The 13,516-nt window shown below is 33.9% G+C and overlaps 1 protein-coding gene across 6 annotated transcripts in view; it reads right to left on the reverse strand.

The window, feature by feature from the left end:
* Positions 1-13,516, reverse strand: part of ECHDC1 (ethylmalonyl-CoA decarboxylase 1) — an 81,134-nt gene that overhangs the window by 52,496 nt on the left and 15,122 nt on the right. For all 6 annotated transcript variants that reach the window (XM_056818739.1, XM_056818740.1, XM_016428886.2 and 3 more), the window contains 2 exons: positions 4,035-4,256; positions 1,975-2,117 (listed from right to left, as the gene is read on the reverse strand). In XM_056818739.1, the coding sequence (XP_056674717.1) occupies positions 1,975-2,117; positions 4,035-4,254 (363 nt within the window). In that variant the 5' untranslated portion in view covers positions 4,255-4,256. The remainder of the gene's footprint in view (positions 1-1,974; positions 2,118-4,034; positions 4,257-13,516) is intronic.

The following is a 13,516-nucleotide window of genomic DNA, read 5'->3' on the forward strand; positions in this document are numbered from 1 at the left end:
TGGAAATTGAGGCCATATCCATCAATTGGGGAATGGCTAAACAAATTGTGGTACATGATTGTGATAACTTGTAATGGAATAATATAGTACTATAAGAAATGATAAAGGGGGCAGCCAGGTAGCTCAGTGGAATGAGATGGAAGTTCTAGGTTCAAAGTTGGCCTCAAATACTTTCTAGCTATGTGACCCTGAGCATGTCACTTAACCTCCACTCATATTCCTCAGAACCAATACACAGTATTGATTCTAAGTGGAAGGTAAGGGTTTAAAAAAAAATGATGGTAAGGATAATTCAGAAGAGCCTGGAAAGCCCAATATGAATTTGTGGTAAGTTAATATTAATTTGTACCCTTTTGAGACCCACCCCCTAAAGAATGCCTTTTGATTTTAAAATTAAAATTTTAAATGTAAAAATTTTGATTTCAGAGCTGGAGTTCAAGCTTCCTCTCTTTTCTGAAGATATAGTGGATCCTCCCTTTTTTTTTGTCTACATATAAAACTGGCAATGTAGACTCTTTCTCCTTATTTATCTATAAGCAAGAATTCTCTTGGGTGGTGAAGTAATCAATCAACTAGACAGATGCTATGATGGGAAGCTGGGGCCATTTGTCTTGGTCACTTCCTGGTAGGAAGTCTCTTGAGTTCATTTCCTGTGTGGCTGTTGTCCAATGAAAAAACCTCTTAAGAAGTGCTGGGGAGGGACATCATGAGGTACGTATATTAGCTTTCAGAACAGAAAGTAGTTTTTGCTTCCTTTTTTCTCCTCAAGTCTCTCAGGTAGGCCCTGCCTACTCCAACTGTGTAGGGAGTTCATTGGCTAGTTTAGAAATTTTGAGTGGTCTTTTAATAAAATAATATTACATAACTAAAAATGTATTTTTTTGGCTGGAGGCTGCAGTCTCCAGAGAATTTCATTCATCACAAACTAAAGCAAGTGAAGTGAGTGGAACCAGGAGAACACAATAATAGCAATATCATATGATAAACAATTGTGAACAATTTAGCTATTCTTAGCAATACAGTGGACTCATTATAAAAAATGCCATCTGCCTCCAGAGAAATAACCAATGGAGTCTGAATACAGACTGAAACATACTATTTCACTTTATTTTTTTCTGTTTGAGTTCTTGTCCACAAAATGACTGCTATGAACAAATGATTTATATTATTATATATGTAAAATCAATATCAGATTGTTTGCTGTCTTATAGAGAGGGGAAGACAAGAATTTGGCTCAAAAATTTTTTAATGGTTAAAAATTATTTTTCTATGTGATTTAGTAAGATTCTCCTGGGATAACTATGGAAAAAATCTCTTATCAGGATTTATTGATGTTCTACTTCCTAAATAGTTTATACTTTTTGCTGCCTTTTTAAGTCTAGCTATATTCTTTTTTTAGTACTTCCCACTATTTATACTAGATTCTAATTAAATTTAAAAAAATGAAACAAACACTCTGGTTCAAAAAGTTTCTGAAAGAAAATATAAACAAAAATAAACCTAGGAACCTAATGATCATGGATTTAAATGTTGTTTTTCTGACATAAACAAGAGCGGGCTAAAGCCAATTAATTTTATATTACTGAATCTAAAACTTTTGATGTTCTCTCTAAAAAGCTGTTTTCTTCTTCTACATTAGTCTCCCTGTCATCCAAGGTAAGAATACAGATTTCTGGAAGGAGATCTATTAAAAAATGCCTTCATAATGCTAGTTCTCTCTTTTATAAAAGAAAATTTAAACCAACAGTGAGGGCTCTACTGGTTTTGGCATCTGGGGATCTGGGTTTGAATTTTACTTCTATCACTTGCTACTTTGTGACTTTGGACAAGTCATTTAACTCTCTCTACAAGTCAATTTCCTCATCTATAAAATGAGTAGATTTCACCAGATTATCCATTTCAGTTCCAAATCAATCATCTTATATTTCAATAGATAAATCAAGACCTAAATATGTAATTTACATGATTACTGACCTGTGAGGTTCCCAGAGCTTTCACAGCATTCAAGTCAGATCCTGAGCAGAAAGTGTTTTTTGCCCCACAGACAATCAGGCCTTTCCCTTCTTTCCAGTTTTCAAGTTCAATCACCCTTTCTAGAAGCTGTAGCATCATAACTCCTGTTATTAAGAGAGGGGAAAAACTAGGAAAATAAAAATAAAAACTTACAAGGTTAGGGAGAATATTCTAGGTCTCTACTGTCTATGTACAATAGAATGGCACTGGATTGTAGGGAGATACAAAAGCTTTAATGGGATTTACATAACATATGAAATAGTTACAAAACAATGCTATGATTAAGTGTTAACGTGAGTGTTAACACAATGTTCATTCAGAAAAGGGAGAGATTATGTTTGTGGGAATGATTAAAAAAAGAAACTAGGGTAAAGATAAGATTTTGTGAGACCAAAACCTTTTCCTTGGTCTCTAAAAGAATGTAAAGAAATTGCAGGAAGATAAAAAAAATAAATTAAAACTGTAGTTTCCACCAAGATCTTTGAAAGTTTATCTTTTGGATATGCTTATGCTAACCGTCATTGTTAACTTTCCATGTTCAGTGTTCTTAATGTGATAAATTCTCATTTTTCCTTTACCCAGGAAACCACCTTGGAAGCCAATAAAGGATTATAACAAAGTGATAAATTAAAACAGTAATGTAGAATAATAGGTGCCAAAATTACTTAATTCATTAAACTATAAAACTCTTCTATTGTAATGTAAGTCACCCCTGAAGGTCAGGATATATGCTAATTACTTTCTCTAATATTTTCCAAAACACCACCTGTAAATGCCCCACTAATGATGCAGATTTTCTCTGCCTGATTAGTCTACTTCAGAAATTGAAATTTTTAAAGTTTTCTTTTTGTTAACTATGATTTTATCTTGTAGTTGCAAGTCAGTGAGAACAGATATTCACTGAACTTTCATAAGGATGAATAATCATGTACTTGGTGTTTAGCATGATATAATAGAGTACTGGACATGGAGTCCAGAGAGGACTTGAATTTAAATGCCTTCTCAGACTTTACTAGATTCATGACCAATTCAATTAACCTCTTAACCTTAGTTTCTTTCCCCATCTGTAGAGAAGTTGGATTAAATAGTCTTTCACTATCTTCTATTCTTTACAAAGGATGAAGGAATTTAAAAAATTAAAGGGAGGAATAAGAGATGAATAGCCCAAGTGCTACACTGGAATTGTCAATACCTTCATGTTCTTAGACAATTCACTCTTTGGGCCTCATCTACAAAATGAGAGGATTAAAATACATGGACTCTAAAGTCCCTTCCCCATCAAAATCTAAGATCCTATAAAAAAAAAAAAAACATTGTCTCTTTTGTCAAAGGTTCCTATATTCTAATAGTTGAAATGAAATAAATATTTGATCAAGATAAATATTTTGTGATTAAATCAACCAATAAATTCAATGAAGCAGGAAAGCATATGAATCTGAACATAAGGTAATATTAAATCACCTCTTCTTACCTTTGAAAAGTATAATGAGGCTTCTCTACTATAGATTCACTTTTTGAATTATGTTTTTCTTAGTCTAGTCATATGACTTTTCATTCCCTGAACCATTTTAAAGTGTGCAAAGTCACTTCTGAAATGTACTAAGTGCTAGAAAGAAGCCAATATAAGCCTTTTTAAAATCACCAAAGAAAAAAACACAAAGTATATAATCATTTGTATGTCACTGATCTATGAACATAATATATTTATCAGAATAGAAGCAAGAGAAGTTCAAAGAACAAGGTGGAATTTTGCATCATTCAATCAAATGACATGCTTTTATAAGATTATAAAACAGGAAATGTAGAGTTTAAAAAAGGGATATTTGGGGCCATTTAGTCTAACTCTCACTTTACATATAAGGAAGCTGAGGCCCAGAAAGGATTTGCTTAAAGTCACACAGGTGGTAACAGAGAAAGCACTAGAGCATTGGTCCATTGACTAAAAACTAGTGCTCTTTCTACTTTAATGTGATGTCTCAAATTCTATTTACCTTCAACTAGGAGAAGGAAATCATTAGTACCTGAGAATGCATTCCTTTTATCTGGGTTGTTAAGAGTGAGAATGCCAATGCCACAGTCTTCCTTCTGAAGATCAATTGATCCACCAGCAAACTGCTGAAGTTTCTTCTTGACATTTTCCTCATGGAAACCATGAGAACTATTGTACAATGGAAAGCCAATTTGGTGTAGTAGTTTTGTCTTTAGAGAAAGAGATGAAGTCTTCAAAAGAGAAGCAGCCATTTCTAAGGGGACAAAAAAAAATTAACATGATTCAAAACCCGAATATGCTATTGCCCTTTATTTGAATGTTAAATATCACAATGACCTGGTGATGAGATATTGCTTTTTGGGAGGAACATATCCCCATATCTACACATACTCTTCTTGGTAACAGCAATAGCTCCTTTAACTTTCAAAGAAAGAATTTCTTTTTCTCTTCTCTGTCCTATACCCACTATCTGATAACTCAAAACATGCATAATCATCTATTTGCCTATAGAAAGGTATATAGTACTTTAATTGCAGGGTAGTCACTAGAATATAAAAAGCATGACAAAGGAAAGGAGTATCTTAGTGTCTTATTCATCATCATATTTTATTCCTAGGATCAGAGGACTTCTTCCCTATTGTATCAGAAATCCCCTTCAATTGGGACACAAACTTCTGGCCTGATACAGTGTTCTTTCCAATCCAACAAGGTGTTGGTTTGTTTGGTATCTGGAAAAAAGGTAGTCCAAAATTAATATGACTATACTCTGATGAAAACAAATCGTGATCTATCCTCCAACATTGAATTAAGCACTTTATTATTTTTATTATTTATTTAGTATTATTATTAAAATTTTCTAAAACCTTTACCTTCCATCTTAGAATCAATACTATGTACTGGTTCCAAGGAAGAAAAGTAGTAAGGGCTGTGCAATGGTGTTTAAGTGACTCACCCAGGGTTACGTAGCTAAGAAGTGTCTGAGGCCAGTTTTGAACCTAGGACCTCCTTTCTTCAGGCCTGGCTTTCAATCCACTGAGCCACCCAGCTGCCCCCAAACTGAGCACTTTAAATGAGCCTTTAGATTTGTGATCCTCTATTCTTCCCTACAGGCACTCTAAAACAAGGGTTTTTACCCCCTTTTTATGTTGTGGAGCTCTTTGGCAGTTTGGTGAAAACCAGAAGTCCCCTTCTCAAAATGATGTTTTTAAAGACATAAAATAAAATTTATAGGGTTATAAAGAAAAATAATTTTTTCAGTGTCAAATTTAGGAACCTCCTAAAACTTATCAATAGATCCTTTGTGGGTCTGTAGAACCTCTATTCTAGAATATTCTGCTGCAGGTATTTCTGCTATGGTTAATAACGGAGTTGATCCTGGGCAGAGATTTTGATCAGTGGGTTCTGTGCTGATAAGACTAATTTTGGTGAGAAGACCCAACTGGCTTTTAGAGATGATATCTTTCTCCTGTGACTCAATCAAAGGAGTATTAATAGGGATCTAGTATATATGCAGAGTACCCAGAATAACATCTCTCCATATAGAAGTTAAGGAGTCACTTCTCAGAATCATGTCATGTCAAAGAAATGCTTTAGAATCTTGAAAACGTATAGATATAACTCATTTTGTTCAGCTAACTACATTGTGAAGTGGAGGTTCTTTGTGTACAGAAGTATTTAAAAATGCACCAGTCATTCCCTATTTTACTTCATTTATTCTTGGGGGACTTTGGTGACTCTTTTATTCAAAACCTCTGGTAAAAAATGTAAAGGGCTGTCTTTCCCCCTTTTCCTTTCTAAGAGAATTAATTCTATATCATTTTTCATTGATTACAGTTGATTTTAACCTGTAACTGTCTAAGAGTTATGTTTCTTTGTCTGAAATTAGTGCAGAAATTCAGCTGGTAAATGAGTTAAGTTTAGAAATCCAGTGCTCTTACTGATCACTGTTTTAGTCTAGCCTCAAGGAATTCTGTTATCCTTGGAGGATGCAGGTGCATACCAGGGAGTATGTCTAGTAGTTTTATACCACCAACCTATTCTTCAAGAATGTTTGGTTTACTATCCAAAGAAATCTGGACCACTATCTTTTAACCTTTTAGGTGGACTCAAATAATGAACTTTTCTTAGTCACAGGAAGGAAGCAGAGGGGTTGTTACTGGCCTCTCATTTCCAACTTCCAACCAATCATATTGTTCTCCATGACTCACCTATGTAACCAGTGATTGCTGTTCATAATCCCATAATACCATCCATCTTGTTCTGTGTTTTGTTCTAACCTTAAAAAATGAGGTAATTCCTCATTTTGGGGCTTAACACTGGGCAGAACCATTGGTCAGTTCTTATTGGCAGGTTAGCACCTTGTTAATAAAATGTTATCTTATTTAGAAAGAATGTGGCCTCACTCTTCCTTCTTTGAGTTTTACTTACAACAGTTTTGGTGGCAATGGTAGGACCAGGGGAGTAACTGGTTCCTCTTAACTCCTCTGCAGACTCCCACTCTCTTCTTTTTTAGCACTCCCTGGTAAGATTCTTTTCATGTGGAAGGGGGAATTTCTCCTGGAAGGCTGTAGGCAGATATCTGACATTCCCTTTCACCTCAAATTCCATAATTTTGCCAATATTAAGATAGGCACCCTTTGTTGGAAAAAAAAGTTGTTGTGTTTCATCTATGTTTGTTTGGAGTGTTATTTGTGTTCAGTGTGATAATTTGGGAATGATTTTCTATGTCTTTCTTTTGTGTTTATGTTGAATTATTTGTATTATCTTATATATATATATATATGTATATATATATTTTAATATATCTTATTTGCATTAATATTTGCAACAGTGATTTTGAAAAAATTGGCAAAATTTGAAATCTGGGTATATTTCCCAGAATGTCCTCTGTGGAAAATTCATCTCTAAAAGAAGATCTCTCCAAAAAGGATTAATCTACAATCTTCTGTAAGGAATTTTATATATGAGCCTTCAAGGAAGGAAGACTTCCAAAAATTGTAGATAGTAGGAGGGTTAACCCAGTTGATGTTCTTTGAGCTTGAAAGGCAGAGGATGTCTTGATCTACTATAGATGCTTTGAAGTGCTTTGAAGCTGTGGGATTTTTTTGCTTAGGGGATTGAGGAGCCTAAGAAAATATCACTACCTGGTACAAGGGCCTAGGGAAATATACAGAGATATAGATCAAATTGATTTCTTTATTTTTCTCCCTCTGGTATAATCAGCCTGGGGAGTATGAGTTAGCATAATCTCTGGAAACATCTTGAGATCAAATTGGGAACAGTTCCCCTCCTTCCCACCCTGCCCAATTCATTTCCCATACTGCTCCAACCTCTCATCTTTCTGGCACTATGGGACAACAACCCCTCCCCCTCAGCTTGCCCAACCCTTCCCTTTCTCATACCTACCCCATTGAGAATGGAGCAAGAAGTCTAGAAACAGAAACACAAGAAATTTCAGATAGAAGTTTATTCCCTTTAAGGGAAATTCCAACTTTCAATGAAAATGGGAACTTGGTATCTATAAGGCAACATAGACCTTTTGGTCCTGAGTAGTTAAATAAATTCAAGGAAGACCTTCCCTCATTTGAGGAAGAGCCAATGTTAATTATAAAAAGATTGGAGAACTTATTCAAAACTTTTGACCCCACTTGGATAGATGTTGAAAATTTATTAGAAAAATTTCTGACAAACAGAGAGAAAAATAGTCATCTCTTTGGCTAATCAGAAATGAGGTAAGGGAGCAAATTATTGGCCAACTGAAAATCCACATTGGAACCCCAATGTTGAACCAGATTTTACAAAATTAAACCAGGCCAGAGAAGCATTCTTGACAGCCATGAGAGCTTGCTCCAATAGACCAGACTCATGGTCTAAATTCAAAAGCACCAGAAATAGATGAGACTCCATCTCAGTTTATGGACAGACTTACTGATGTGGGGAACATATATATGGACTTTGATCTATCCAAAGAAAGAGACATTAGACAAATACATAGACAATTTGTTAAGAATTATTGTTCAGTGGTAAAAGAATACTTTAAAATTAGCTGTCCAAACTAGGACTCTATGGAACTCGAAGAATTGAGGAGAGTAGCAGTCTACATTTATAAAGGCCATACAAAAAGACATGAGGAAAACAGTAAATCAATGGAAGACACAGAAAAAAATTGAAACATTAAAAAGAAAACTGAAAAATCAGGGAGAGACTATAACCCCTTTACAGGAATCCACAGATAAATCAATAACATGCCTTTATTGTGGAAAAGGAGTCCATGTAATGATTATCTGTAAAAACTGGCTACAGAGAAAAAAATAACAACTTTAGAAATAATAACTATAGAAATGACTATGATAATGATCATAGAAACCACAACTTTAGAGTTGATAGAAATAATTATAATGATTATAGGAATCAAAATTTTAGAAATCAAAATTATAGAAATAGAAATTGGGAAAATGACAATGCTCAAACTGAGACAAGAGAACATACACAACAAAATACCAAACAATATATAAAAAATGGAGCTCGTCCTAAAAATACTCACTGTACTACTGCCCCTCTACATGGGGCAGAAGGTGGTGCCTCTTAGACTCTATTGTTTTTGTTCATATTAATTAATCCTTTTCAGTTTTGTCTCCCCCCTCCAAATAGTAGCAAAGAAGAAATGAATTTTTTAATACAGTACCTCTGTGACTGATTATACCCTCTGTTGATAATGAATAATTGACTATATTGATAGTATTTAACTATTGATTATGATAAGACTTCCCTATTGATGGATCTATACCATTTTATTGCACTTTATTTGTGCCATACAGTATTTTATTCCTTTTCTTTCTCTCATTTTTGAATTGAAGCACATGTAATTGTATTGAAAATATTTTCTTTTAACTATTTTTGATTTTTGCAATAAGCTAAGATATCCATTTGCTTAGCATAAAAATGCATACCCAAAAGCTTTAGACTATGGAAACCTGTCATTTATTGATAACTATTATAGGACTATGATTAATGATTGTGTATAATTCTAGAAAATGGGATAAAAAAGGAGAACATATTTTATCTCCAAAGTGCCACAGAAGCACAGATTTAACCTGAAAAGTGCCAAAAGAGCACACAGGTCAAAATGAAACCAATCCATGTGGGATTGATGAACTTCTACACCAATATGAAAGGACTTGAACCTAGTGTGAGACTTGGGGTTGCAGAGCTTGACATATGTTAAGAAGCGGGACTCGTTGAACCACATTCCTTGTAAAATACTTTCTATGAAAGTATCTAACAATTGGCTATTCTGGCTACCCTATCCCTGAGAAAATGATGAAATATCAGACCAAGAAATGACACTTTTCTTTTTACACAAAAATCTAGTTTGTTTTTTCTCTCTTAAGATATGGCAACTTCCTGTAGTACTGACTTATAATGGATAAATACAACATTACTGTAATTTTTTCCCCTACAGACTTGTTGGATAAAAATTTAATTCAATTAGACCCTAATAACAAAGGCCTGTTATGAATTGAATTTATTCTTTTTTAATTCAGAAATTTTATATACATAATGTTTGACATTTTGATTTTAACTTTTTATTTCTCTCAAAAGTTTAATTTTTTCCTTAATTTTTTTCTTTTCTTTTTTTTTATAATTTGATTAACACACCCACAATGCAACCATTTTGAGTTAATCGGGTGTTGATAAACACTCTCTTCAGGGGAGACTGTATTGTATTTTTATTTAAAAATCCGATATTTAAAATTTTGTTTGAGAAAGAATTTCAGGAAAAGAAGTTTGCTAACTCCTTGGACCCAGAGAATGAACTCTTCGAAGGAAAATGTTTGCAGAAATCTACACTGCATCAAGAAGATCCAAAATGAACTTTTGGTTGCAATGGATTGAACAAAAGGGGACTGAACATTTATTGTAAATGTACACTTTTATGACAAAGGGGACTGCCCCCTAATTTTGGCTTTTTGTCAATGCGCCGAGCAAAGCATTGGTTTTGCTTTTTCTCTTTTCTATTTATCTCTAACTATTGTAATTTCCTCTTAAAGGGTGAAATATTGTATACATATGTAGTTAGAAGTGCTTTAGGACTACAAGATGATTATGTTAAATGATCAATGGAGAGACTAGTCTCTCAATGATCATCAGTGGGGATTGTGAAGATTGGATTAGCTATCTCCTGATTATAACAATGAAGATACTTAGCTCTTTCTTTATTGTGAAGATAAAATTGTAATTTCCTAATTGTGATAATGAAGGTATTTAGCTCTTCCTTTATAGTAAAGCTAGAATTGTAAGCTACAATCTATTTTTAGATTTTAACTACAAAAAAGGTATTAAGTAACTACAAAAGGTGAATTAATCACAAAATGTTAAGTAACTACAAAAGGTGAACTTAACAAAAGAGGTGTTAAGTAACCCAAAAAGATATAATCTAACAAGAGAAGATGAAAACTAAAGAGAGAGCAATCCTGGAGAAAATCTAACCAAAGAAGGTGAGAACTAAAGAATGGACAATCCTGGAAAAAATCGTCTGCTGTGATTGGTAAATGTGAAAATTTAGGGGAGGTGACACACACACAAAAAAAAGATCTTTAAAAAGAGGACCAAAAGGCAGAATGAGGATTTTATTCAGGCACTGACTTGGAGGAGTGACTGGAAGGCAGACCCCTTGAGGAGCAACCAGAATACAGACATTCAGACTTCTTTTCGACTGTCACCATTGGTGAGTGAAAAGCTGACTTAGTGACCCCACCTTTCTGGAGGTGGGAAGCCTCCAGGAAAGGCCTATTGTCTTGAGACTCTCTTCCCCTGGCTGGTGCTTGGAAATTCTAATTGATATCAGAAGTCAGAGTTCTCTCTCTCTCTTTCCTTAATATCTTCCTTCTATTGTAAATATTGTAAATAAACTACCATAAATTCCATTTACTTTAATAATTCATTTTGGGATTTAGAAATTAAATTCCTGGTTACCATCTAATAAATATATTTCAGAGTTCAACCACAATTAAATTTAACAGAATTAAGAGAAAAAAGTCATTTTATTGATTAAAAATAAGCTAATTTGGAAATGGTATCATTTCAAGATAAAAAAATGGGGGGAGCTTACATTTTAAAGAGATCTGGTACTTAAAAACCACCTGTTAACTCTTTTCTGGCTCCTCCAAAAGAGAAAACTTTATATAAATCAGGGGACAACCAAAAAGTAAATGAATTTTATTCTAACATCTAATTAGATATTTAGGAGTTTTAGAAATTAAAGTTAAGTACAAAAAGAAGTTTTCAAGTTGGTGGGTGTTTTGGATTTGGAAATTTTACTATAAATTATATATTAAATTCCCCAATTTGGGTATGGATATTAATTGGGGTAGATTTTAGACTTCAGACAAGAGGAAAATGAGACCCCAACCCATTTTTGAAAAGGATTATATATTTTAATTTTTAAGTATTTTCTTGTTTCCTTCCTACAAGAGAAGATTATTTAGGGAAGTAACTTGAATGAACATGAAATTTATTTGGATAATATGCTTTGTGTTACAGTGATCCCTCACCTATTGTGGGAGTTACATTCCAGAGACCCCTATGATAGGTGAAAATCTGCAAAGTAGTTGCATTATGTTTATTTTATTATTTATATATACAGTTGTCCCTCACTATATAGTGGTTCACTTATATCATGGGGTTTTTTTTTATCTAATTTTGTATTGTGCAGTTTTCGTTATTTCTCAGGATTTTGCAGATGAATACCATAATGTACATAATGGAAATGCAATTTGCCAATGTGAGATTGTACATGGCTGATGGAATGAAAGGCAACCAACCACAGTACTATCTTCTGTACCCTGAGTGCTGAGTGGCTCAGTGACTATAGCATCAGTCTGTTTGCTCTCCCACTACTTTGTGGATTTTCACCTATTGCAGGGGTCTCTGGAACATAACTCCCATGAGGGATTGCTGTGTTTTTTATAAACCCTCCCCATCTCCTATAAACCTTTCCCACACTCTTAAAAACACTTCATATGCTCTTAAACACTTTCTATACTCTTAAACCTAAATAATTTTAACAATATATAAAATTCTATATGGGTACTCACCAGTGTAGTACTATTACCAGTACAGTATTCATCCGTAAAATCTCACAATATAGCAAAAACTCCGCAATAGAGAATCAGATATATATTTTTAAAACCCACAATACAGTGAAGCCACAATAAGTAAATTGTGATATAGAGAGGGATGACTGTATTTCTATGAAAAAGATCATCCTCTTGAACTTTCCCAGAAATTGACATATACCCATAGCAGTTTTCAAATGTTCCCTGTGAATAGCTTGTGGTATTTTCCTTAAATGGTGGATTACTGACTTAATAAGCAATCAGATAATCACCTGAAATCAGTTTTAGAATAGTATCAGATAACAGTCCAAGGAAATTTCAACTCAAATAACAACTTTCACTAATCACTCTCAGGACTTGACACAATCATAACTCATATATTGTTGCAATAAATTATTAAGCAACAAAAAATGCCAGGAGACACAGACACACAAGGACACACACACACACACACACACACACACACACACACACATGCACCCACGCACGCACGCATGCATGCACACAAATTGCCTCCCTGCTCAAGGACAACACTGACATGGCCAAGGTAGGATCTCCTTGATTTGTTTTCCCCATTGTAACTTCATTTTTTAGAAGGAATGTCTCCCAATTGGTAAATCCTGAGCCTGACTATGATACCCTATAAACAAGGTAAATTTTTGCTGAAATCAAATAGAACTAAGGATGCTCTATTCTATTATACTTATGTTGGGTCATTCTGTGCCCCTAGGCATAGACCTGGAGGACCAGTATTGATATTATAATCATGTCGCTTCTTGCTTTCATGGCAAATCTCTCTGATCATTGCAAGTTGAGCTGTGATTTTAAAAATATATAATGAAACTTGTTGCAATACTTCAGTACCTCTATTACTGTTTTTGATCTGAAATTAGAGTCATTTTCATATCCTAAACAACTAAGTAGATGAGTATTTGGGCTTCTCATCTGCTTGTTATGAATTCATGTATAATACAAAGTTCTTGAAACATCTCAAAAATATAGGAATAATTTGTCAATGATGCAGAGATTTATTAGACAAAGATAAATGTATTAATTAGTAAGGTTAAAATCAGAGATATCCTTTGTTTTATTTTAAGGTTTTGTAAGATTTTAATATGAACACCTAAGAATCTACAAAGGAAAGGAAACCAGAGAAGCAAATCTTCTGAAGAGGAGTCCCCTTCAGAGCTACCCTAAGAATGAGACTTAGTTCAGAATATCCAAGAGAAGATACTTTTAGATCAGACAGCTACATAACACATGTGAGATTCAAGATGAAATTAAATGACAATGATACTGAAACACTAAGATATAAGGAGATTTGATGTTGATTACTATTGATTGGCTTTTGTTATAGCATATCTATGCTTGCAGAGTTTTCTTAGTTACTCAGACA

This window comes from Monodelphis domestica, chromosome 2 (assembly GCF_027887165.1).
Source record: "Monodelphis domestica isolate mMonDom1 chromosome 2, mMonDom1.pri, whole genome shotgun sequence".
NCBI lineage: Eukaryota > Metazoa > Chordata > Mammalia > Didelphimorphia > Didelphidae > Monodelphis > Monodelphis domestica.